This window comes from Pangasianodon hypophthalmus, chromosome 3 (genome assembly GCF_027358585.1).
Source record: "Pangasianodon hypophthalmus isolate fPanHyp1 chromosome 3, fPanHyp1.pri, whole genome shotgun sequence".
In the NCBI taxonomy this organism is placed as follows: domain Eukaryota; kingdom Metazoa; phylum Chordata; class Actinopteri; order Siluriformes; family Pangasiidae; genus Pangasianodon; species Pangasianodon hypophthalmus.
Window position 1 is genome coordinate 23,104,316 of NC_069712.1, and position 27,536 is coordinate 23,131,851.

The 27,536-nt window shown below is 38.0% G+C and overlaps 1 protein-coding gene across 2 annotated transcripts; it reads right to left on the reverse strand.

Moving 5' to 3' along the window:
* Nucleotides 1-915: 915 nt before the first annotated feature.
* On the reverse strand, nt 916-26,310 carry ppp2r5d (protein phosphatase 2, regulatory subunit B', delta). 2 transcript variants are annotated; one of them, XM_026937354.3, is made up of 18 exons: nt 26,244-26,310; nt 25,911-26,115; nt 24,755-24,838; nt 19,352-19,526; nt 12,539-12,738; nt 8,439-8,549; nt 8,163-8,255; nt 7,875-8,005; nt 7,634-7,693; nt 7,402-7,510; nt 7,037-7,090; nt 6,718-6,888; nt 6,189-6,316; nt 5,908-6,009; nt 5,585-5,657; nt 5,006-5,053; nt 4,728-4,841; nt 916-2,276 (listed from the first exon to the last, which is right to left on the reverse strand). In XM_026937354.3, exons 2-18 carry the CDS (start codon nt 25,935-25,937, stop codon nt 2,139-2,141), a joined length of 1,818 nt encoding a protein of 605 aa, XP_026793155.1. In that variant the 5' UTR covers nt 25,938-26,115; nt 26,244-26,310; the 3' UTR covers nt 916-2,138. The 2 variants fall into 2 exon arrangements, with proteins under 2 accessions (XP_026793155.1, XP_026793156.1); XM_026937355.3 differs by having other exon boundaries at nt 25,911-26,271.
* Nucleotides 26,311-27,536: the final 1,226 nt, after the last annotated feature.

Genomic DNA, 27,536 nt, shown 5'->3' on the forward strand with positions numbered 1-27,536 from the left:
AAATTTCTTCTACAGTGTAACTGCCAGGCAACAACCACATGTCCAGTCTACAGATAGTGCCAGCTTGGATTCAGGATTTTTGGTATAAAATTAAACTGACAGTCCCTTCAAGTGAACTGAAGACTGAATATTATTTGTGCTAGACTATTTTGCCAATTATATATGCACAGCTTTTTCCATCCATCAGCAAACATTAAAGCAATAGTTCTTGTGAGAACCTAGATAACATTATTTCATTTGCTGTAGCAGGTAAACCTTGTAGCCAAGCACTGACAACTGTTTCACTGTCTGGCAGCCTATTCAGTAAGTGAATATTCTCTTGGAATGATCAGAATGAGTGACAATTCACTCTGCAATAGACAAGAGGGTACTGTTCAACAGGTGAAGGCAAACTAAAGAAAACATGATCTCAGTGAGAGGTGGAAAGAAACATTTTTAGAGGTTGTGACGAGCAAGGCTGCAACCCTAAGCAATATACATTACAATAAGAATTATTTGGAGTAATAACTGCAGCCTGTCTGTTAACCATATACCCAATGCTTGGAAAGTTAAACAAGCATCTCTTGTCCACTTTACAGTCATAATAAGGACTGAATAGCAGTCAGCCAGACCTTTCAAGTGCATCTTGTTTTTCCTTTGTCTTCTTTCCAAAAATATTGCTTAGGCTCTTAAGAGATGCATAACCTATTAACAAAGTTCTATGACAAAAGGTAGAGGTGAGTGAAAAGACGTTCCTACGCGTAAACTGGACTAACCTTTCCCACTTGGCAAGGCAGTTGACATATGGGAGTTTTTAAATGTCAAACTCTAAAGTCATAAAGAAATAAGATGTTAAGAAGGTTAGGCTATGAGATAAACATAGCTGTTTAAAGGGAATTGTTAATCAATTAAAAAAATGAAAACATTACAAATATGTAACCACACATCATGGAACCATGTGTAATGATTGGTAACTTATAGACACATTTTTGAGGTACAGAACATTGAGATACAGCATTCTTTTGTAGAATGATAATGAAATATGGAATGGTCTGCTGGTGTTTTAAGAGGTCAGCAATTTCATTCAGCACCTTACAGTGTTGTGTTCTCAGTTCACCAGTAAGGCAGGAAACAGGCTAAACATTAAATCCTGTTGACAGTATAAATGTGACTACAGGCATAAATAAAATCATAGCGATTCCACCATTTGGCTACTGCACAGCAAGGCTTTCAGTTCAGACACTTCAGACTGCCACTAGCACATGCATCTGGACCAATAAACCTGGCTAATTCTTATGTCAGTTGCTGAGCTGATGACAAAAGCTTGAACTTACGACATCTAAGAAGGAAGCATGATGCCTTGTCTTGAGGTATTTTTCATGTACTTTTACACAGTTATATTTTACTTTGAACTTATTGCATGAGGACACCAAGAATTATCAACAGCTAGGTTCTGCAGGGAACAAACAACTCTACAGATCCTGTAGGCTGCCTGTGGTATATTTTGATAGCAAGTTTACATTCATATGCATCACACTGTCCCACAAGAGCAAGGCAACATGATCCAGAAATAAAGACCTACACTCCCCAGTCCCTAAATCTGGCTCAAGCAAATGCACTGTCAGTGTCACTAATGGGTTGCTTATTATCTTTTAGACAACGCAGTCGATTGCCTAAGTGAGTATGGATGTACTGGGCCAGTGAAGGGAAAAGTGAGAAAACAACAGTTTAAAAGCAGGGCAAAAGAGGTGAAGACAGTAAAATTTGGAAAAATTGCAACAAAATATAGAACATTAAAAAATACCACAATAAAGAGGAAACATTTTTTTGAAAAATAAATTGTTGTAGTACAATTCACATACTGTTTTTCATGATTGTTTTTTGTGGTTTGGAGTTGCCATTGAAATGGAAGCGGCAAGGAGGGAAGAAGAGAAAGCGCAAGTGAGAGAGAGCGAGCAAGAGAGAGAGAATGGGAGCTCTTCACGATTGCGTGCTAGCCAGGATTTTGCAGAAAGGCCTCTCCAAGAGGAAGTGAAGAAGGAAAGAGGCAGAGACAAAAGGAGGAAAGGAGGGGGAGTATACAGCAGGCGACATGTCTGGACAAATACGAGTGGGACAGTCTAGGCGTGGTGCAGGTGACTGGTTGTGGTGTTCCTCAGTCAGAGGGCTTCCTGATTAGCAGTCAGGTACTCTTCTGACCGCTTGTGGGCCTCCAGAGCCTTTATAGTGTACACATCCTGCGGCAGCTCTGACTTCCGTCGCATCAGCACCTTGTCCTTCTTTATATCCTTCATTCCCTAAAAGGAATTAAGCATATGATGAAACCGTGTGCACAAAATTTAACTTCAAATGCTGCCATCTTCTCTCCACCTGTAGTCATCTCTTGTTCACCTTCACTCTACCTGCACCCATCTCCTCCTCTTCCCCAACTGCTGACTTCACTACCTTCTCACCCTCAACCATACCCTCCTCTCCACCTCCACACATCTACTCTGCTCTACCTGCAGCCAATCAGTTTGTTTGGCATGCACGTGCTTGGTCTCTATGAAAAGTTCAAGCTATTCAGGTATCATCTTTTTTTGTGCATGAGCTGCCAATGAACCACATGTTATTGTGTACACAACAACTCTAAATTTAGACCTTTTTAAACACAAAGCTCATAAAAGAGGGCCCTGGTGTCCAGGTAGTTGACAAACCTCCAACTCTCTGACATATACAGACATGTATGGGAGTAATATGTCAATTTGGTGCAGGCATATAACAAGTAAGGAATAACAAACAATGGCCCATGCTGTTATACAAATATAATCCACACTTGGGTAGTGTAATATGGCACAACACAAAGCGGAGGATTATTAGAGGATTAAAGTGGATTATTTTCATACAGTGGATATAAAAAGTCTATACACCCCTGTTAAAATGGAAGGTTTTTCGTATATATATATATATATATATATATATATATATATATATATATATATATATATATATATATATATATATATATAAAAAAAAAAAGAAACTAAGTTAAACCATGTCAGAACGTTTTCCCCCTTTATTGTGAAATTGCAACATATAAAAATCAAGTGACAAATAATCAGAAATGTTTTAGGGAAAAAAGAAACACAAAAAGCTTCCAATACCCAGCTTGCACACCCATTTAGAATTGGGAATGTTCAGAATCAACCAATCACATTCAAACTAATGTTAAATACTAATTAGTATACACCTGCCATCAAGTAAAATGACTGATTAACCCCAAATAAAATACTGCCGTTCCTATAGAATTTTGCTGACATCCTCTTGGTAACATTCAGCTGGAAAAGCCATTGGCCTCAAAGAGCTTAGAAAGCAGGTATGGGATCTCACTGTTGAAAAATATCAATCAGGAGAGGGTTACAAAGAATTCCCAAGGCACTGGATATACCAGAGAACAATAAGACAATAATCAACAAGTGGGAAAGTATGGCACAACAGTGACATTACTAAGAACAAGACATCCCTCTAAAATTGATGAGAAGTCCAGGAGAAAGCTGGTCAGGGAGGCTGCCAAGAGGCCTACAGCAACATTAAAATGATTGCAGCAATTTCTGGCAAGTACTGGTTGCTTCCTACATGTGACAACAATCTCCTGAATTTTATGGGGGCTACGGGGTAGGGTGGCGGAAGCCTTTTTTTAACCTAAATAAATAAATAAATAAATGAATGAATGAATGAATGAATGAATGAATGAATGAATGAATGCCCGGCTGAAGTTTGATAAATAAATAAAACAAATAAATAAATAAATCCAATCTCCCAACATTATGTGGAATAATGTGTATGGTCTGATGAGACCAAAGTTGAACTTTTTGGCCAAGATATTTTTTGGTGCAAAAAAACCCCACGGCACATCACCAAAAGAACACCAATCCCCACGGTGAAGCATGGAGGCGGCAGCATCATGCTTTGCGGTTGGAAGGTTTTGGCCCAGCCAGAGTCCAGATCTAAAGCCAACTGAAAATTTGTGGGAGGACCTGAAGAGGGCTGTGCACATGAGGTGCCCAGCCAATCTGACAATGTTAGAATGCTTTTGCAGGGAAAAATGGCAAAATATTGCTAAGTCAAGATGTGTCAAACTGATTCTTGCCCAAAAAGATTGAATGCCATGATAAAATCTCAAAGTACTTCAACTAAGTATTAGTTTAGGGGAGTGCACAATTATGCAACCAGGTTACTGTACATTTTTTTATTTTTCATTTTTCCCCCAAATGATTCTTCATTTTCAATTAAATTTGTAGAATGCAATTTCACAATAAAGACAGAAAAGGTTCTGACATGATTTATCTTGTTTTTTTTTTTTTTACATCACAAAAACCTGCCATTTTAAAAGGTTTAGACTTCTAATATCCACTGTATAACTGCATGGTCCATTGTATGTTATTCCTCTTATACCAGAAAGATTTGCCAATGATTACAATTTTTAATTTATTAATAAACTACACATCACACTTTTTAGCTGTTTATAGTTACATTTAATTGTATGGAACATCCACAAAACAACCTGGTTCCTGTTATCACTTACATTATAGCAGTTATAAGCAGTCGGTTCATTACCTGCTTCTCATTTTCTCTTTTTAAGTTAATAAGGCAAAAAAAAAGACAAATTTGAATTTGAATTTTCAATTGAATGTCAGAATTGCTAAACAAAAATGTAAGACTTCTGCTAGGCAATGAGATGGCTGATAAACTAAATATTATGGACATACCTGTGAAGCCTCAGATTCCACAGTCTTCTTCAGCAGCTGGATGTCCTCAGCAGTGGGAGTCTCTGTCTCCATGGAATAGTGTGGCATCCCTTGGTTTTCATTATACATTATATACTGTTCAAGTACAGACAGAGACAAAAACACTTACAAATATGTGCCCACTTGACCTTACTTGCAACAACTGAATTGAATAGAAGTTTTAAAAATCTGCTCAGGAAGATCATGCTGCATAAATAATTCAACTGCATTAAATTTTACTGAAAGGAAAAATGACTGACCGCATCCTGAGGCAGACCAGGTCGGAGACTAGGATGGATCTTTGTAATCTGACAAAATAAAAAAGGTTATGGGATTTTTAATTTTGAACACAATTGCACAGACTATACTGTATAACACCATAATTAAACTGTATGATTTTTTTTTTTTAAAGGCCTGTCCCTAGAATAAGGTCAGGATACTGGAGAGCACATGCCGGGTTCAGTTACATTTTCTTCAAAACATTTACCACAGGGATATCCAATCTTACCCACAAAAGAACAGTGTGGCTGCAGGTGTTCATTTCAACTAAGCAGGAGCCACACCTGATTCCACCTGTTTTAATCATCTGATCTTGGCCTTCACTTGACTAATAGGTATGGCTCCTGCTTGTTTGGAATGAAAACCTGTTTCTACACTGACCCTTTGCTGATAAGATTGGACACTGGTGATTTACAGTATAAAGACCACTTGTTAAAATCCCTGAACTAAGACAGTACTGACTTTAGAGCTTCAATGCCTCATTAAAGGCAACAGTCAGCAATAAGATAAACATGTCATATTTTCGGTCCGAGTGATACAGCAAGGCTTGCAATCTCTACCTGAGGATTTTGTTTAGCAAGCTGTTCAATCTTGTGCCAGATCTCTTCCCGCTCCTTTAGTTTGTACTTCTCCCTGGGGAGGGGGAAAACAGTTTATTGTGTGCCAGAAATAGGGATTCATATCAGAACTGCATAGACAACTTAAAGTGCATTTTAACTTTTGGGCACTGAAAACACTTGGATAACAGATGCTACATATACACTGTGCAAAAATTGTTGCTTAACATATGTGTGGAGCCATTATGCAGAGACTACACATTTCTCTTTGCCTCTTCTCATTCTAGCATATGTTTCCCTTTTTTCTAGTTCTCTTCATTCCTTACTTTTGCTTCTCCGCTTTGTACTGCTGAGTGCAATCATCAAACAGCTTCTGGTTCATCTCCATAAAGAGCTTCAGAGCATTGTAAATAAGCCCATGGATTGTCCTGTGGCAAAAAGAGGACCACCGTTACTACAGGACAACAAAAAGCACTGGCAGTATAGGAAAAGCCATTCATAGGAATCAGCATGTATGTTTTTTTTTTTTTTGCTGCACACATAATGAGATGATCAATCCTGTGTTCATGAGGACAGATGAACAGTGCAATTCATGTGGGTTCCTTACTTGTTCCAATGACTTTTGGAGTTCTTATAAAGAGCAGGGAACATGATGGGAAGGATTTTGGCAGCATTGTCACTGATCAGACTCATGATGTACTCGTTGTTCCAGTAATACAGTGCCCTTTCAGCAACCTGAAGCATAAAGGGTAATTTAAGTTAAGTATGAGAATAACAAAGCTTAGTTTAGTTGGCCTAGCCACCAGAATGCAGCACGGTCAGAAACATAATGTTTGATTCAAGGCTTTCCTTCTATAAATGGTAATCTACCCTAACAGGCAGACAAGAAAAGTGGTGATCAACATCCAATATTTAAACAATAGGGAGTCAGTCACTGTTCCTGGAAAGCAAAACTCTGAACAATGTAGCAAGGTGTAGGATGTGAAATATGACTACAAAACTGGTATACTCATAAAATAAACAAAATTTGACAAAATAATATTTCATCCACAGAACACTGATCAAGTATATATGCACCTGGCATCAGTATTATCCACAGAAATACGCCCCTGTTGGTAGGTAGCATGGTTGCTTACCTGAAAGTGCGGACTTGATACACACTTGGCTAGCTGTCTAAACAGAGGCTCCATAACTTTTACAAACTCTGAAGGCTCAATGACATCCAGGATTTCCTCCAACTCGTTCAAGAACATCACCTCTTTAGGACTATGGGTCTTGGGCCAGAACTTCAACAGACCCATTATAACCTGGAGCATGAAAACATACAGAGTGATATAACAGAATGTGGTAAGAGAAAAGCACTAAAATGTACATTCTCATTAACACAAAACATAATTCAAAATTAGTAGATTCAAAATGATAATTCAAAAGAGCTGTAAACTCTGTAGCACTTACTGGTTCAGTGAGACTGCTGTCTTTTTCCAAAAACTGAACAACACAGTATGCCAGCTGCAGGAAAAATTAAAAGACCACTTAGCCTCTTATCACAAATACTAAATGTGGCTAACACCACTGAACCTTAATTAAGGCCCTGAACAACATGTGCATTCCACATTTGTATTTCTGCTCTAAGACTATCTGATGAACAGAAACTCAATAACGTGCATCAGTGTTATAGGGAAAAACAAAAACAAAAACAAAATATTGTATATGAAATCTCTAGTCCTTAAGAAGCACTGCATTAGATTAATTTTGCAATAGGTTAGTAGAGCTTTTGCATCAAATATAAAATTTGCATCTATATAATAATAGAAAAATACCTGAGGGTGATAGACACTGAGTGACTTGACCTTGTGCAGTGGCAGGAGCACTCGAATCAGGAACATTTTGTGCTCCTCTTTCAATGGCAGGGCAAAGCCATTAATTATACTGGGGAAAGAAAAGAATACATGTTCTGGTCATGTGGCATACCAGGTCCATTCAATTCAATACAGAGCAGAATGACCCTTAGGTCGGATTTGTCACTGCAACATGTTTAACGCATGTGCTCACCTTCCTAGAATTTCCAAGAGCTCTGCAATGCCATTGTGATGCTCTGTTTCATATATAAACCTGCAACAAGATCACTCACCAAATGAAAAATCTCTCCACAACAATCTATGCAACAATTAACAAATCAAGTGTATAAAGTATTTAATAAAAATGTTTAAATTGTAAGAAAATATACAAATCCCCACAAACAAGAGAAGACTCGAATGATTTATTTATGCATAGAGATATGCAGAGAATTTACCTATAGAATATGTTGTTGATCTGTCGACGGATGTATGCTCTAAGTCCCAGGAACTTGCCATAAATCCTGTGTAGAATTGTTTTCAAGAAGTCCCGCTCTCTGGGGTCTTCACTGTCAAATAGCTCCAGGAGCTGCACAAGGCATGTTTGTCATGGTACAGTTTAAAGCAGTACTGAAAAAAATGAGCTCAAAGCAAAATAAAACTTTAGCTATAACTAGTACATGATTTCACACATGATTTTATAAACTTAGAAGCTCCAGAAACATCATCATTCGATAGATACTTACAGACAATACAAACTTTTGGTCAATGTATTTTTTGGCGATATTAGGCTGGAAATCAGGTGACTCCAAGAAGCGCAAGAAGAATTCATACACCAGCTAAAAGAGCAAATAAACAGTAGAAGACAACAGTCAGATATATATCCCAAATCTTAGTTTCCTGGTTAAATGTTATCACTGTAATAGAGGTCTGCAGAGAGGCACTCAGTTCATCTTGTCTGTCCTGTGTCACATGTCACATGTCACATATCATATGTTAAGGTGGTACAAGGCCACACTTGCCTGCAGGTGGGGCCAAGCTGCCTCCAGTGTAGGCTCATCCTCCTCAGGATCAAATTCTGCTCCAGTAGGATTAGAAGAAGGAGGCAGGGTCCTAAATAGGTTCACTGAAAACTACAGCAAATAAATAAATAAATAATAAATAAATAAATAAACAAACAGTCTATTATTAGGGAGCCTTATTTACAGGTATGATCAAAATTATTTATCAATACATCTTTCCTACTGTCTATGGCTATGGTGATAAGTACCACATAGGTTTGTGTGCGAGTCTGTGCTAATTTCTGCGAACTAAGGTAAACACTCTTTACAGCCTCACCCTAACATGATGTTAATATTGTCACATCTTTATATACCTGTCTCTTTGGCTTTCATTCATGTTGTCAAAGATGCATAGATTCTATAAAAAGGGCAGTAGTGTTGATGGAGTGATAGGTAGCTAACATTAGTGTTCCTCTGCAGTATTTCAGTAACATCTCTTTATGCTCTGAAATGGACAGTCACAGAGATAGGAAAGACTACATGAAGATGCCCCAGCTGTTCCTGGGTGACTAGCAATGCTCAGAGCAGAGATGTCAGAGGTTAGCAATCTACCTCATTTATTGCACATTATTCAACTCCTCAGATACAGCCTGGCAGCTTTGTTTTATAGAGAAAGACACACAAAGTTTGGGGGTGGCACTTTAAAAACTTTAGCAAAGCAGGGAAGGAGAAAATGAGAAAATGAGATGTATGGGTTATTCAACTGGTTTGTATAATTTTGCATCCTTAAATCCATTCATGTAGGTGTGAATGTTTTAGGGCAAAGCAAATCTATGCTCTGATTGATTTGCAGGAAAAAGAGACCCCAGAAAAATTAAAAACTGCTCTAAAACAATTGTTCTCGCCTAAAACACACATTATTGTAGAATAAATACCTAAGATGACTCATCTGTTATTATCAGTGAAGTGTTCCCTTTATGAGCATCATGTAAGGATGAGACACTCAACATTCTTTGTGAAACAGGCAATACCTTATAGGACTACAGATAGGTCCTAGAAAAAGGATTCATGTTGCCATGGAAACAGAATTTTCAGGCAAAATGTCCATGTAACCTGGTGTAATTGCAAAAGGATCATTCCACGTCAAACAAAACTGCAACACAGCTCGACATGTTATCTTTTAATATAAAATATTGCATAAAACAGACAATGACACTAAGTAACTCTGAGGTTTACCTGCTAGTATTTATTGATTTTGAACAATAATGTGGGAGCTTGTGTTTGTGCCTCAAAATTGAGGTTGCCTCTAAAATATTCATTAAAAAAAATCTGGTATTTAGAATTTGATTGGCCTATAGGTCAATATGTATGTGGGGAAACAATCATGTATTTAAATAGAGAGAAGGATGCAAATTATAAGCAAGACTATTGCACACAAACTTTCACCACCAAAATGCAGACTTACATACTACTCTTTTCACAGAATCATATCAGATGTTGCCCTGCAACTAATGAGTTTAAAGATGTAGTGAGTAGGATTTTTTTAAAGATAGAATTATGAGACAAAATATTCTCTACAGTGTCATGTTCCTGAGCTGCTGTAAATTGCCCTGACAGCCCTGTAACATTATTTCTCAGGTTGGCATTGGTGGGAAATTTGTATGCATATACGTTATTCTCCAACTCAGATATCTTAAACACTGTCACTTCCCAAATTTAGACACAAAAGAAGTCCAACTACATGGTAACGGATTAGAGCCACAGCCAATCAGGGAAGCAAGAGAGAGTGAGAAGACATGAGTGTAAAGAAAGCAAACATCAGTGAGGGATTGAAAGAGTCTGATATTATACTAAGGGTTTTGTTAAGTGTGCCACCACTCTGTTTCTTTGAAAGGCTGGAGAACAAAATACACAGATTGCATAACAAAATACACATATAATAATACAGAGTGGGGGTGGGATGGTAGGACCCACTGGAAATGACCAGGTGTTATCATTTTGTTCTACACATTGTATTTTAGCTAGCTAACTACGGTTAGCAGGTTAGCTGCATCTAATAGCCTTGGAGATGAGCAGAACCTCAGAGAGAGCCCCTTCATAAAGTCTGCATAACCAGCTACAAGCTGTATTGCAGCAGGCTGGCAATGCACAAGCACTGCTGCTTGATCATACAGTCAGAGTAAAAGCTAACTGGCTGACAAGCACTTGAGAGGTTTTCCCCTTTCATCTCGTACTTAGTAACTGTGAAAGTCACAGTGATGTACACAGTAGGAAGCTTTAAGGCACAATAAGTCATTTTCTTCTCATATCTGTAATACTGAGCAAATATTTGGCCTGCATGGCAAACTGTATACTGCTGTACTACATAGTACACCAATGATGTTATTACCATTTTGGCATACAACTTAGCGTGCACTGTGCAGTTTAGTACACAGCCTTGAAGTCTAAACGTGTGCACTTGCTCAGATAATGATCACAGTGGAGGAAGAGCGCAGCACAATCCACATTACAAAATAATCTTCCAGAAGTAGGTTGCATTATAATATTTCTATCACATGGGGCAAAATTCACAATTTCTATATCCTGTAGCTTTGGAGGAGGAAAAAAAGAAGAAAAAAAAAAAAAAACACAACTAGGACACAGTGGACAGCCCTGCCAAGTTCCTCTCTCTAGAGTAATTATCAGGGACAAATGATGGTTTATTTTCACTTTTGAAGTGGGTGATAAATACAATGAATATTACAACAGTAAATATTATTGCATCTTGATATGATGGGCTCTTGATTTGATGACATTTGAACACATCCAACAGACTGTATAGTAAAGTGGACTATTCATCATAAAATGCCACTTACATTAGCTGAGGTGTAAAACTTTTAAACTTAAATCTAGCCCACACTCCCTCTTGAATCAGATGAGGCCACAGGGGTTTAAAAACACACACACTTCTCCTAAGCATGTTGTTCTTCATGAACCATTAAGCTAGCATACCAGCTTGGGAAAAGTAGCAATGGCTACGTAAAATCCCCTCAAGTGTTTAAGGTCTGATGTGTGGAAGCACTTTGGTTTGCCGGTAAGTTACATTGCTGATGAGCAGTAAGCTATGGACTGAAACGTTACAGTGTGCCAAATCTACCTAATACTGCACACATGCCTGACATCACCCCTCTGCGTTGGTCAACAGAGCAAGACGAAAACAAAGCCATACACATGGAAGTATGCACACACACTTTTGCTCTCTGATTCAATCCAGGCCAAAGATTGCAGTGATCAGGGAGTTCATAGCTGCAGGTGGAGAGAAGAATGCAGGATACTAAGATATGTCTAGTACTACAGAGAACAATCTGGCTTTGACAACGTTAGTAGCTAACAGCAGAATGGGAAATAAAAAAAAGTTTTTAAAAAAGCCCCATGTTTCAGACATGCCTCCTTGAGAGTCATACCAGCTTGTCCAGAGCGGTAATGTTTAATTAACCTTGTTTAATTTTTTGCTTTGTTATATGCAGCTAAGAGTCTGTACAGATCACACAAACACTGCAACATTATGAAGTTTCACTTATTGTACTTTTATAATGTTGAATGCTGTATTGAAAATATATAGTATCAAGGCGCAACCGTATGCCTTCGAATTTGACTTTTGCTTATAGATACATCCCTACTACATGTACGTGACCAATGTTCTGTTAGTATTTGTATTTGACTCCTTTGTGGTCATTTACTACTTTGAGTTAAAACAATGTTTGTAATTTACATGACTTAATTTTAGTTTGTTATTTAAGTGTTATTCTTGTTTCTTAAAAGATATGTAATTAACTCAGTAGACCTTTTATTGGTTATTACCCACAGTATTAAATATCATTATTAATGGTGGCCCTTTAAAAAAAAACACTAACAGTGACTATAAACAACAAAAAAAAAGTTAAATAACTATTAATCATTCAACAGTTAATGCAAGTGCTGAATGATTAATGGTTATTTAACTTGCGAGTAAATATGATGTGGCATAAAACAACTTCTCTGATTTCTCGGGACTAGTGGCACTGAATGCTAATAGGGAGGTGTGAACTTTCCAGTGTCCTAAACATGTCAGAATGTGCACGTAGGTGCATGTGTGCTCTCACCATAATGACAGCCTCGGGATAGATGCATTCAGTAACTACATCACGATTGTGTGTGATGTATTCCACCATCTCATTCAGTCCGGCACGCTTCACTTCCTTGTACTTCAGATCACTGAGAGGATCCGTCACGAAGTCAAACAGCACACAGCACTGGCGCAGCTTCTGAACAAACAACTCCTCCCTGTCGATAGGTGGGGCATCTAAAATTCAGAGACAAACACAAAAGAAGGTTAGAATTGTTAGTAATATTATATATATATATAACTGCTTGTTGAAGCTAAGGGATGCTGTTTGTATTTTGTTAGCATTGCTGTTGTTAAACTGCCTGTAGGTGTCCACAAAGTGCATTGTACAAGACAGTTGTGCAATGACTCATTTTTAGTGGTTGTACAACATTAAAAGTTGAAAAAACAAAGCAAAGCAAAGCAAACTCAAACCATTTTCTTATCTTCATTGCAAAATACCCCGTCCCACACCCCCACACTCACTACTCATGCTGAATTTTGTGCCCCCTCTGCCAGGCATACCAAACAGGGAATATATATTTATAAAGTAATAAAATAGTAAGAGCAATCGCCACTGAATTGTCACTCATGTGAGACACCCCTGTCAGTGCCATTTTGAAAAAGAACATTAGCTACCTAGAGGTGCTTTTCTACTGGACAGCACAACATTATTTTGTAGGAGAGTACTGAGAGTCAATGTTCAATGTCCGTTACCTGGCAGCTTTAGGAAGCAATATTACAAATTTATCATAGAATGATCCACATCCAGTATTCTTCCATGTTAATCAGTGTGGGCTTTCAATATGCACACCATATAGTATTTTATTGTACTGCACTGCCCAGTGTAAAAGCTCTATTAGATGTCCATAGAGACCTCATTACGCACCATCTCTTCCAGCACCTCTGCATACCAGGGTGGTGAGGTCTGTGCTATGAAACCAAATGGGTTGAAGCAGAGAGCAAAGTATACAATACAATAGTGATCTACCTGCCCAATATTAGCTAAGTAGCTTAAAAAATAGAAAGTGGAACAAAATTCAGGTGTCAAAAAAGTGACCAGGGTTCAGAAGACTAAAACCCAGTCAAACAGACAAATACAAACTATTACTGAACTAGCCAGCTAATCTAAGGTAGCTAAGTAAAACACACAGAGTGGACAATAAAACACACACCTCAAAAGTGAACAGGCACTGCAATCGACTCCTGTCTGGCAGGTGGACTAAAGCCAACTAACCAAATGAACCCACAACAAATTGAGATTTGTCTGGTTCAGGTTGTTACCTGTTGAGATTTGGGTGACAGCCATGCATACACAATATATTTGAGTCTTATAGAATCTCCCTTTTCTGAAGAGCTGATTGGACAGCTAATACCCTAATCAATGTAAATTACAGCTTGTCTAAGCCTGGTTTCTGATTACTAATGCGGCTTATGTTACAATTCTAACTGCATTTTGGATCGTATAGAATTAGGGAGCTTTTGTGGTTGTGCAGGTCCTGAATTGTAAAAGGATGGGAAGTTCTGAAGTAAGAGTAATTAAAAAATAATGCTTGATGTCACTAAAAGATAATGATGAATTGTGTAGTTTCACTGATGCAGAATGTGGAGTGTTGACCAAAGAAACAAAGCTACGACTACACTGTCAGAGGTGCACCAGGATAACTAGTAATTATTAAACAAATATAAAAGAAATGAATAAACTGAGAAATATACATACATTTTAAAGACTTACTTATGAATAGTAATTAATAATTTGAGTGATTTATTTATTATTTCTTTCTTTTTTTTTTTTTTTTTTTTTGGTAATTACCGTAGCCCCTGGAGAACCCATAAGTCAGCATTACTTCAACTTTAAATTAAAACCAGAAAGCCTCAAGGATCATTAACATCGATCCACTTACATTTTATGTTAATTAGCATAACTCACTTTTTTGAACTCGTCCTAGGCCACTCAACTCATTCTCTTGACATATAGCAGGTATCATCTAGAAACCATACAGCCAAAAAGTTATTACAAGTATTTTGCTAGCCAAACTACATGGATTCTACAGAAAATTAAAAAAAAATAAAATAAAATAAAAAATACAGCATATATTAATGTCTTCAATTTAAATTCTTCACATTTTCAACAGCTTAATTACCTTACTACCAGTGATTGAAAAATCTTCATCTAAGATCACAGATCAGGAACGCGTTTGCCCTATCTTCCAGAGATCACAAGTTCAAATCCCAACAAAGAATCAGCCAATAGTCCAAGAAAGCAAACCTGGCTGTGCTCTCACAGCAACATTAGCCAGTCATGGGCATCTGTGAGCTCACGCATGCAGAAGTGGGCAGTTAGCAATTTCCTCAGAGTGTGTGACGCCTCTGTGATGCAGCATGAGCAGCAGTTAGAAAAGATGCAGTTGGCAGCTTCACGTGTCTCGGGGGAAGCACGTTAGCCTTCACACTCTCCGGTTGGTAATTGTCGTATGATAGGGGAGAGTTGGATGGTGGGTGGGAACTTGCCAAGACCAAATCAGAGAGAAAAATCGGGGGAAAAAAAAAACAAACACCAGAAATAAATCAATCAAAGATGAGAGAATCAGAGGCCTTACTTGTCTCCCTACATTAAACTAAAAAGTCACAATATTTTATATATGTGTATATAACACAGTATATGTGGTTTTAACTCTCACCATATAACCAGAGCCCATCTCATGATGAGACGTCTGCCTATACACAACCTCGGACCTGACCCAGTTTACTGCTGAACAGCAGTCAGACAGTCATGAGACTGAACCTTCATACCTCCAGGGCCAAATGAACTCCCACAACCCAAGTGTCAGCACACATTCTCCTCTCAACAAACACAACGCCAATTAAACATTTATTCCCACACTCAAACAACTGTGTACACCACTGCTACCCTGTACAATCATATGACACTGACAAAAAAACATAGCCATGAAAAAGTATACTTCACACAAAAATACACAAAAGCAGGAAAGAGAGACCTCGAGGCTTCCTCTGTTTGCCATGTTGACTTCCAAAATCGGTGCCAGAACGCTAACAGAATTCATGGGTCAGAGCGTTGACAGTGCCACAAACACACACAACTGCCATTTTAGCTGAACTCAAATCCGTTTAGCATCACTCTTTAGAAGTGTGTGTGCACATGTACCTACAGTCAGGTCCATAAGTATTTGGACATCAACAATTTTCATAATTTTGCCTTTGTACACCACCACAATGGATTTGAAATGAAACAATCAAGATGTGATTGAAGTGTAGACTTTCAGCTTTAATTCAAGGGGTTTAACAAAAATATTGCATTAACCGGTCAGAAATTACAGGAATTTATTTATTTATTTTTTTTAACATAGTCCTTCCATTTTCACAGGCTCAAAAGTAATTAGACAAACTAACAATCAAATATTAGGATTATTTTTAATACTCAGATTATATTTATTATTCGGACGTGAATCCTTTGCAGTCAATGACTGCCTGAAGTCTGGAACCCATGGACATCTCTAAAGGCTGAGTTTCCTCCCTGGAGATGTGTTTACTGCACCCGCCTTCAGTTGCTGCTAGTTTGTGGGTCTTTCTGCCTTCAGTTTTGTCTTCAATAAGTGAAAAGAATGCTCAATTGGGTTGAGGTCAGCAGACATTTAAGAACATTTTATTTCTTTGCCTTAAGAAGCGCCTGGGTTGCTTTCGAGATATCCTCCATCTGTACCGTGAAGCACTGTCCTATCAGTTTTGCAGCATTTGAATGAATCTGAGCAGAAAGTATAGCTCTATACACTTCAGAATTCATCCTGCTATTTCTATCAGCAGTCACATCATCAATAAACCCCAGTGACCCAGGTCCTTTGGCAGCCAAACATGCCCATGCCATAACACTGCCTCCACATGTTTGATAGATGATGTGGTATGCTTTGGATCATGAGCCGTTCCTTTCCTTCTCCATAGTCTTCTGTTCCTGTCATTCTGGTACAAGTCAATCTTGCATCAGAACTGGTCAGGCTTTTTTTTTTTTTTTTTTTTTTTTTGCAAAGTCTAATCCGTTCTTGACTGTTACCCGTAGTTTGCATGTTGAGGTAAACAGTCTGTATTTACATTCATGAAGGCGTCTCTTGATTGTAGACTTTAACAATGATACGCCTACCTCCTCCAGAGTGTTCTTGACTTGGCTAGATGTTGTGAAGTGTTTTTTTTCCTTCAACAAGGAAAGAATTCTGCCATCATCCACTTTAGTTGTCTTTTGTGGTATTCCAGGCCTCTTGGTCTTGCTGAGCTTGCCATTGCATTCTTTCTTTTTAAGAATTGTTGATTTGGCCAATCCTAAAATTTCTGCTCTCTCTCTCTTTTTTCAGCCTAATGATGGCCTCCGTCGCTTGCACAGACACCTCTTTGGACTGCATTTGGAGAGTTTCCATGAACAGCTACCAAATTCAAATTCAACACTTGGAATCAAATCCAGACCTTTTATCTCTTTGTCATGAAAAAATGAGGAAACAGGCCACACCTGGCCATGGAACTGCTTATCAGTCAACTGTCCAATTACTTTTGAGCCGGTGAAAATGGGGGGGCTATGTAAAAAATGGCTGTAATTCTTAAACGGTTAATGCAATATTTTTGTTAAACCCCTTGAATTAAAGCTGAAAGTCTACACTTCTCGAGTGCTTCATTTCTAATCCATTGTGGTGGAGTACAAAATTGTTTCACTGTCTTATGGACCTGACTGTATATTAGAATATATTAAATACTTATGGACCTGACTGTATATTAGATTTACTTTAGTAATTTTATTCTAACTTACCTGATATGAGAACAACTTATTGATCCCTAAAGGGCAGTTGTTCATCTATGTTATCTATAAAAATATCCGTAGTAGCAATAGAATGTTGATGCTTATGGCAAAGTCCTATTGTGCGTGCATTTCTATAGAGCAGACACACGTGATTAAGGACAATCAAAGTCTTGATAAGTTCAGTGATATCACAGTAGTGCGATGCAGTACTATGCTGTACATTACCTGACACATAATCTCTACTTTTATGTATCGAAAATAGTCAAGATAATCCAAATACAGCTGATGGTGTTATGGCAGCACTAGAATTTAAGCTGAGAAATAAACATTAATGTAAACAAAAATCAAATATATGGTAAAGCCAAGTTTCACTTCAGTACAACTGATGGCCACCTAAATTACTCTACCAGTTGAAAAATTGTCTAATTTTTTTAACATATTTGCACTGTGATTGTTTTTTCAATTTATCTGAATAAAAAAAACTGCATGTTTCTCTAATTCATGTTGATGGCTATGCATTTCTACCTGTAAGGCAGTAGCGTGTTTGAGCAGTGTGAGTATGGTAATTTTAAGGCTATCTTAAGTAAAGTGCTTCAGTTAAAATCTCTCATTTTTAATTGTCACGAATTGTCAGACACTAAAAAATAAAGTCTTTTTAAGGCAACCCAGCACAATGGGAGACTTGTGTGTCACGAATTGCCCATGCAAACTGGAGGCTAAAAATAAGCTTTCTTTATCTATTAGCTGCATTAGCCTTGTAGCTCAAGTGCAAAACTAATGATGCAAACTTCAGCCACCAAATATGTTTTGGGTGACTGGCTACACTTCTAGTTAGAGAACATTGTGCTTTTGTCTTTTTGGCCAAACTGACCCTTTATCAGTTTTTGTGTGTGAAGTGGGTAGTTAATTAATAAATATTTGGTTAATTTGTTAATTTAATTCATTAATATTTAATTAAAATTTTAAACTGCGTGAATAAATCTTGGCGTTGTTTCATGCCTTTCCATATTCCACCTACCATATCAAAGCTGTGGGTATCATTCATTCATTCATTCATCTTAACAATGTGAATCTGCAAGCAGTCTAATATAAATGTCTTGCCGAGCTTTGACAATCCTAATTATTACTGATCCAGTTACGGCCTGTGAATTGGCACTTTCTCCCTTTTTACCTGGTCACTCTCAATGGTCATCAGAGCACAACATGAAACAAAAATAAAAACAGGCCTAGAGATTTGTAGATTAAATTCTTAGTCTTAAATTCTTAATCTATTCTTAACAGATTAAAGTCTAATGAATAAACAACTTTCTAATTAAAAAAAGTTACAGAATACACTAAAGAGCAATATTCTGATTAATACTGCCCACTGCAAAGGCTTGTCTTATTTGAGACTGTGCCTTTTCATATTGTGCCCACAAGTGGCGAATTTTTTTAACTCATGTTTAGTCATGTCTTGTAAAGCCAACATGGCAAGCAACAAGCATGCATTTACAATGCATTCACAGAGTATACAGACTCCATCACATGTTCCAGTTACAGCTGTATCATGAAAAGCCTTGCAGTCCCTGCTGCTTTAAATATCTCCACATCATGATGCTGCCACCACAATGCTTTATTATATGGATGGAAATAGCCAGCGATGAGGAGTGTAATAATTGGCATACAGGCCAAAGGGTTTCAGACATTAGATTCTTGATTTTTATATGCTGAGATGCCAAAAGGGCAGTTATGTACATTTTAAAAAACGTTGAAAACTTGTGTTTGTGTTAAAAAACGTGAAAACTTGTGTTTGTGTTAAGTTCATTATCCCAGACCTAAAAAAAATTAATTTAAAAAATGTTACAGTAAAGCTATAACTTAGCAAAATAAGGGGAAGATGAAGGGGTCTAAATACTTCATAAATGGACGTTTCCTAAAAATTGACACACGAACGTTGAAAAATATAAAGAGTTCATGTAATACATTTTAAATCTTTCCTGATTTTCCAGAGAGGCCACAAAAGCAACACTGTACCTTTAAGTGCAGGAAGCTTCTGTAGCTCACGGTTCTTGCTGAGGTTAAAGCGAGAAGAGCTCTGTCGGCGCTCTTTCTTGACAATCTGTGGACCACCTGAGTACTTGATTTTGTTGAGCTGAGTTGGAGGTGGAGTGCTGTTGCTAGGACGCTTGCTGGCTGACTGCTGCTGCGCCTTTAAAAACATATACACAGTAAGCTTCAGTAATTCACGTGAGGTCTTATAGTTATATATAAACAACCCAGTTGCAATGCTTCAGAAAAGGAAAAAGTTGTAGACCAAAGCTCTCATTTCAATAGTTCCATTCAGTACATGTGTACAACACTGACAAACCTTTTCTACAGACAAGGCAAAAGTTCTTGATTTTGGTTCCAGCAAAAAAAAAAAAAAAAAAAAAAATAAAAAAAAAAAAATGCATCAGGACTGGAAACCATGACCCAGTAGGTTCAGAGGATTGAGGGCATTGTCAGTTCATCAAGCAATTATAAATTAAAATATATTTTATCTTATACAACAATAAATGTGATGTATACCGATGCTAGGCCTGTGTTTGGATGGTTAAAAAAGCCAGAAATACAACATGCAAAATCTTCCATGACTAGTATTCTTGGCAAGTGCATTAGGAAACTCCCAAATCCCAAAAAGTTTTCTTTATCAACTGTTTGCATGACAATTAATTGTTAGCCAAAATGTCACAATGAAAACTTATCTACATACAGTTAGTTCCCATTTACTGTTTGACACACAGAAATGGAAGAAAATCTTATAACCGTGTTTTCATCTTATCTTGTCATACACAACCTCTTATTAAATGTGTACAGAAACATTACAAAGGGGGAAAAAAAATAAAGCTTGGAAGGAAATAGTAAAGATCATCGGTGCCTCTGGCGAGTATCCAGGCTAGAGTTGAGGCCTAATACACCAAGGCTAAAGCCATTCACACTCAATTTTTCACACCTCCAACACATTGCATGTTACCATACACTTCAATACAAGTCAGCTAGGGTATCTACTTAATGTCCATAAGAGATTATTTCAAAATAATAGCAAATATAATAATACTAATAATAATAATTTAAAAAATAATACAAATTAACAGACAGATTTATGTCAGCTTTCACTTACTATATCAGATTCTCAGTGGGACATGTTTACATACACTTTGTTAGTATTTGGTGGCATTGCCTTTTATGCTTGAACTTGAATCAAACACTTGGGCTAGCGTTCCACAAGCTTCTCACAAAACTTTGCCAGAATTTTAGCTGTTTGCTCCTGACAGAAGTGGAGTAACTCTTTGTGGGCTGCCTTGCTCAGACACAAGTTTTCAGTTTAGTTCACAAATTTTCTATGCGATTCAGGTCAGGGCTTTGTGGTGGCCACTCCAATACTTTGATGTCTTTAAGCCATTTAGTTACAACTTTGGAGATCCTGCTGGAAGACCCAGTTGTGACCAAGTTTTAACTTTCTAGCTGATGTCTTGAGGTGTTGCTTCAGTATTTATAGATAGTATATATATCTTTATATGTTTATATATTATTATAGTATTTATAATCCTCCTTCCTCATGATGCCATTTTATGAAGTGCACCAAGTATTTTTCCAGCAAAACACCACCACAACATTCACAGTTGTGATGATGTTCTTCGGATTAAGAGCTTCATCCGTTTCCCTCCATACATAGCGTTAATCTTTATGGGTTCGATTTCTGTTTCATCTGAGAATACTCCTCCAAAGGCTGGTGATCACCTGCAAACTTCAATCTGGCTTTTTACGCCAAGCTTGGAGTAGGGGCTTCTTGCTTGAGTGACAGCCTTTCAGGCCATGGTGATGTAGGGCTCTCTTAATAGTGGATGTACATACTTTGTTACCTGATGCCTCCAACTCCTTCACCAGTTCCTTTGTTGTTGTCTTGGGGTTCAGTTGAACCTTTTGGACAAAAGTTTGTTCATCCCTGGAAGTTAATTTGTTCCTCTTTCCTGAATGATGCAGTTTGTAGTCCCAAGATTTTGTAGTCCCAAGATTTTTATATTTGCATATAACTGTTTGTACAGATGCTCGTTGTATCTTCTGTTGTTTTGGAATTGCTCCTAATTGCAATATCCAAAATTCACAGTTTGGGTCTTGGCTGAGTCGCTTGGATTTTCCAATGGTATCAAGTGCAAAAAGGATCTAAATACAGCCACAAGCGCAATCCCAATTAACTCCTACTTATAAGAAATGGCCAATCAGAAGCTTTAAAAAGTCATTATATCAATTTCTGGAATCTTCCAGACTGTTTAAAGTGACAGTCAACTTGGTGTATGTAAACATTTGACCCCTGGAATTCTGATACAGTGAATTAAAGCTGTCTCTGAAAATCTGTCTCTAATTGACTTTGATGTGAAAAGTAGATGGAGTTGCCAACAAAAAAAAGATGGTAACATGAAGGGTGCGGACAAAATGAGTTTGAATGTCTTTAGCCTAGGTGTATGTAAACTTCTTGCCTCAACTGTAGCTAGTACAGATAGCTTGCTTTGCTAATCTGTCAGAGAAGCTTGTACAAAGGCTAGCACATGTTAATCAAACAACCAATTTTCACACTGATTGTGTTATTTAATTTGTGCTTAACTAGTTAGCCTAAGTATAATTTACATTATGGCTACTACTGTTTCTCATCAGAACTAAGAAAAGCACTGGACAGTGTATACCCACAAGCAACAACAGTAGTGCTCAATACATGCCCACATCAGACAAAAACTACAATCCACACGAACAATGTGACGCTTGTTTGTTTGAAGGTAGGGTAAAACTCATCACTGAAACTATCTTTAGAGAACAATAAAATGAGCACATGCACACTGCAGAATATCAGGGAGTTCTGATGCTCAAGAAACATAGCTATATACATGTGTGTGTGTGTGTGTGTGTGTGTGTGTGTGTGTGTGTGTGTGTATTCGCGGAACTGAAGGTGGGATTTGTTAATGAATTCAGGTGAAGAAACTAACACTGATTGTCTGTTACGGCAGAGCCAGCCATGGTGGCTGTGTTTGCATGATTGAGTCGAACTCAAAATAGATCTAATCAATAAACTTCACCCTGTGCCACATCATCCTCTGTGTTCATTTTCCTGTCAGCAATGCTACTAACACACTTGCCTTAGAACCATCAGATACTAATACTTGTTATATGTCATAGCGCAACAGATAATTAAAAACGATGAGTAAATCCATGTTCCTCTTTCTGTTGCTCAGGCTGACACATTTCTAATCATGGGGTATTCAACACTTCTACAACCAGTGATCCCTTTAACTCAATTTCACAGACAGAACAGATTTATTGTATAAACATAATTCAACTACTCAAATATCACACATATTGCTTAAATGTGAACCATAATATTTTGTCTATTTATTGGAACAACAGAGCTTTTTATTCCTGAACTTTGCACACACCGAACACATGTATAGGCCTTCATATTCTGTGAAGTTTCTAAAGTTCGCATTTAACCAATTCAATTCAATTGACCAGTCACATATGCTAATAACTAGATAATATAAATATAATATTAGTATATAAATATAACAGCTTGGTGGGTTGCTTGTTATTTACACTGATGAAACAAAAAAACAAGAAAAAAAAAAAACCACAAACATAAAACACAGGGGCTATGCTTAACAGACCCACTTTGAGAATCATGGTTCTAATCAACTACAAGAGGGGTGTAGCCTGAAATCTGCCAACATTAAGTAAGGAATAACACACAACAGTGATAGCACACCCCACCCCAAAGTGCATTATTTTTGTATAACTGCACAGAATGGAGTGTGTTATTCCACATATACCACAGAGACTTGCCAACAGTTACAATGTTTAGCTTATTAATGAACAACACGTCACACACTGAACGGTTTATAGTGAGATTTAATGTTGTGGAACAACATTAAACGTTCAGGAACTGTTATCACTTACACTGTAGCTATGATAAACAGTCATTCCCTCGCCAGCCTCTTCTTGTCTTTCTTTCTCGCTCTCAGTATTTAAAAAAAAATAAAAAAATACACAAAAAACAGCTTGTCACTTTACTGAGAAACCGGAAGTACAAGCTCCTCTGCCCTGAAGACTTTCCAATGCTGGAAAACTTCGCAAAGCATTGTGACTGTTGCAAAGCACTAACATCCGAGACTCCTTCCATAAAGGCTAACTAAATGTCTCCTAACAAAAAACTTCACAACATCAACGATTATATGTTTTTCTTTGTTAAACAAATTTTTTTTTTAATATGTTTGTTATTAGTCATAGATTATGCGGTGTGTCCACTGTACAAGTCCCTGTGTATGAGCTGTTACTATAGAAACAATAACGCATTAGAACAAGCTCATTAATATAAAGCCAGAACTACTGTCTGAGCTGTGTGGTTATAGACAAATAATGCACATCTTCTGATCAATCAGATTCCAGCATTCAACCTCACTGGGCTATAAGTCAATATATTAGAGATAGTGTATAATATAGAGATCTTACTATAGAACCTTTAATGTGAGCACACTGATGTAAACTGTTTTCCAAGCACTAATGTGTTACAACAGATGGCAATAAAGACTGTATCTACACTGTTATCTCTGAGTTACTGCATATCCTGGTAACCTCTCTCTGTCACAACTGCAATCTGCTGAATCCTGTGTACATGGCCTTTTGAAAATCTTCCCTAAACCCAACAACACAATGGTCCAGATTCTGTCAGTCCAATACAACTGTGGCCTTGCAAGAAAAAAAATCCATGAGAACTGTGCCATCGTTTTAAGAAAATACATCATTCATAAGCACTATACATCTGCTCAACGGCTATTCCAAACATTCTCCAAACTTACTGTTCAACAACAGTAACAAGAGCTGCGGCATTTAAAAGCTATGTTATGTGTTATAATAACTTAGTTAAAAAGTGCAGCATGTTTTTGTTTTTTTTAAAAGGGGAGCTTTCTTCTAGGTACAGAGGGAAACAGCTCCTTCACAGGCTCTCACACAGGTCAGCTGCTCTAGCTAGCCGCTCCCTTCCTGACAAAACATGCTCCAATCTGGATCGAGTTCAAGTGCTCTAATGGTCCTCTGTGTGCAGTTATAGATTCAGACAACAACGCAGCTTGATCAGCATTCAGTAATCGGATTCTGCTCTTACTGTCAATGTTACAATGAAGCACTGTCAAAACACCACCCAGGAAAGCCCATACAAAGCACATTACTAACACTGCTAGTATGTTTAAAAGGCACACATGTTAATTGTTTTTCTAAACCAGGTCTTCCACAGAGCAGCTACAGCATTTCCTTGGGAGTAAAGCTAGGACATTAGGACAGCAGGACATTACTACCACAGCAGCTGCAGCCAAGTAAAACATACTCATCAGTATTTCATCAGTAATCAACCTTTACCTCGTCTGAATTTTCAGTCCCAGTATCCTTTCCAGCGTTGACGTTACTGTTTTTACTGCTGGCTTTCGCAGATTTCGGCGATTCCTAGAAGAGCCAAATAAAATTAAAACAAATATATATTTAGCACTGCTAAAGTACTGAAAAGACAGCTGACACTCAGTGCACAGATCCGATCAGGGATACATTAATGGGGCCGGTTTTAACAGCACAAACACCCGCATCAGTATGTAGTGATCACACACATCATTGGCCACCACACCTCTGGAGTACTGCGCTGTCATGTGCAGATGTGCACATCTGCATTCTAGCTTCACAGCCTATAAAATACACATCAATTCATTTAAGGAGAAGATGTAACTAGCGTTAGATGTAATGCTTGTGACTAGCCAGGTACATACTGTACCTGTGTGTACCAGTATCTCCACCATATTCAGGCTAACAAACTTGAGTGTAATGTTACTTCTGCATCAGGTGTTTCTGACAATATCGAGCTAACTAGCTAAGAAGGACAGCTGAGGAGAGAGAGAGAGAGAGAGAGAGGCAGAGAGAGAGAGAGAGAGAGAGCCATCAATGCTACTGACAATGTCAACAACACAAAATCATTTTAGGACGCTGTGAAAAATGGTCTAGTAATCACACATAACATGTCCGAAGTCTGTTACAGCGACAAAGCAGCCAAAACATCCTCCAGCTGCCACGTAGTGCTCTAACGCCTGCTAACCGACAGAATCTGTCCATTTACACATCCTCCTGCCAGCTGAAAGCCAACACTGATAACCAGCTAGGCGTATCGCTGCTACTTCCAGACGACTTGTCCAGGAAACTAGCTAGCTAGTTAGGAAGGGAAACATCATACTAGACATTACATTGTGTCAAATGTTCCAGTAAAATATGATGGGTAGCAGCTCTGCTCGCTCGGATTTTACCGACAGAACGGAGGTTCAATGCAGCGATCAATCGGAATAACAAGATTTCTGCACGCTAACAGTTAGTTTTAGCTCACTAGCATTAGCAACATTAGCTACTTAGGCCTCGATACGAAAACTGTAAGCTGCTGGAGGGTTTGTAGGATACGAGGCACACAAACTACCATCATGTTTGACTTAGACAAAATAAATATCCGTTGTCATGTCTGCAACACAGGCAAATAATTTACCTTTTCTTTTTTCGTTTTATTCGGCATTTTGCGGATGCGCTGTTTGGTGGTGCCTCAGTGACAGAATCTCCCCGCACGCTCGAGCGCTCAGTCAGTCAGTCAGGGCTCGCGCTGCGCTCTCAGGCCCGCTGGATGCTGATTGGTCCGTGAGAGACGACACGGCCTGGAGACAAGCCGACACCACTTCACTATTGGACTCGTTTTTCTGAATTAAAAAGGGAGGAACACCGCAAATGATGTTGGCCACAAGTGCTTTATACGAGCTGTTTTAAATTTACCAGCACAAGAAACGATACCGCTTTCCAGTTACGCGCTCTGTTAGTTGTAACTTACAGACTATGCTGAATGGCTGAGTCGAGCCCGGTGCGTTATCACCCTCTCTGTGATATTTACCTGCAGGGGCGTGGCCACAAGGCCGGCAGCTAGAGCCTCTCCACCCAGCTCTGTCTTCATCACAGCTGCAGGAAACACACTCAATCAGCTTTGCTCACAGTGGTTTAACTTGTCGTTTTAGCATTGTACGTATTCTAGCCAAATTCTCCTTTCAATATTAGGAGGTACAGACCAACAATAAAGGCAATTCTGTAATGAACTGAGTGACCATTTTGCACCACAAATCATGCTGAACTAATGCAACTTCGTATACATAGTTAATGTGCATGCATTAGGTAATGCATACCTCAGTGGGCCATTTCCTTCCCTCCAAACCACCCCATGTCTGAACTCCTTAACCCATCATTAAGAAATCTGAGGACTACAGGACACTGACTCCAAACAAAACTTTACCTATAAGCAGACTGCCAAAATTCATATGATTTGGCTCATCTGGCCATTTTCTAATGGGTTTAAATAGTTTATGCCCAAACCTCATGGAAGGGTATCAATAATACATAAAAAGTATTCTCCTGCATTAAAGATTTTTTTCTCTGCTTAAATTTAAAGCAATTATAACATCTTTAGAGCAGAGCTCAAATGTGTTGTGAAAAAGCTGAAAATGAAAGAATATAGTGTCCAGAAATCCACAGCAGGAGTAGGAATGGGCTTTGAGTCTATTGGAGTTGGAGAGCTTCTTATGGTTACACTACATGGCCAAGAGAGTGCTTTTTTTTTTTTTAAGCGCTCTCTAGTGGCTTAATGCGCACACAATTTTCTGCTCACATTTAGTAATGAAAACAAGATGGCATGTTAGCTTAAATAAATTTTATTCCACTCTAAAAACAGCAACATTCTTGTTTGAGGAAGACGTTGTACTCTGAACAGGTTTAAAAACTCTGCACCAGGGTTTCTCACACAGTTCACATCCCACATTATTTAAATACTTATAATAATATTCTGGCTATTTCTGAACTTTCCTGTGACATAACACAAGTCCCAATTGGCATTATTTAGAGGCTGACTTGTTTTTGAGTTTTTCAGGTTTGGATTAAAACCCATTCAAGTGTTAATTTCAAATCAACTAACTTATACATTACCTGATAGTCCAAAAAAAAAAAAAAAAAAAACCACTGATCTCTGTGTGTACCTACATACACACAGAGATCAGCCATAACATTAAAACCACTGAGGTGAAGTGAACAACATTGATTATATCGTTACAGTGGCACCTGTCAAGGGGTGGGATATACT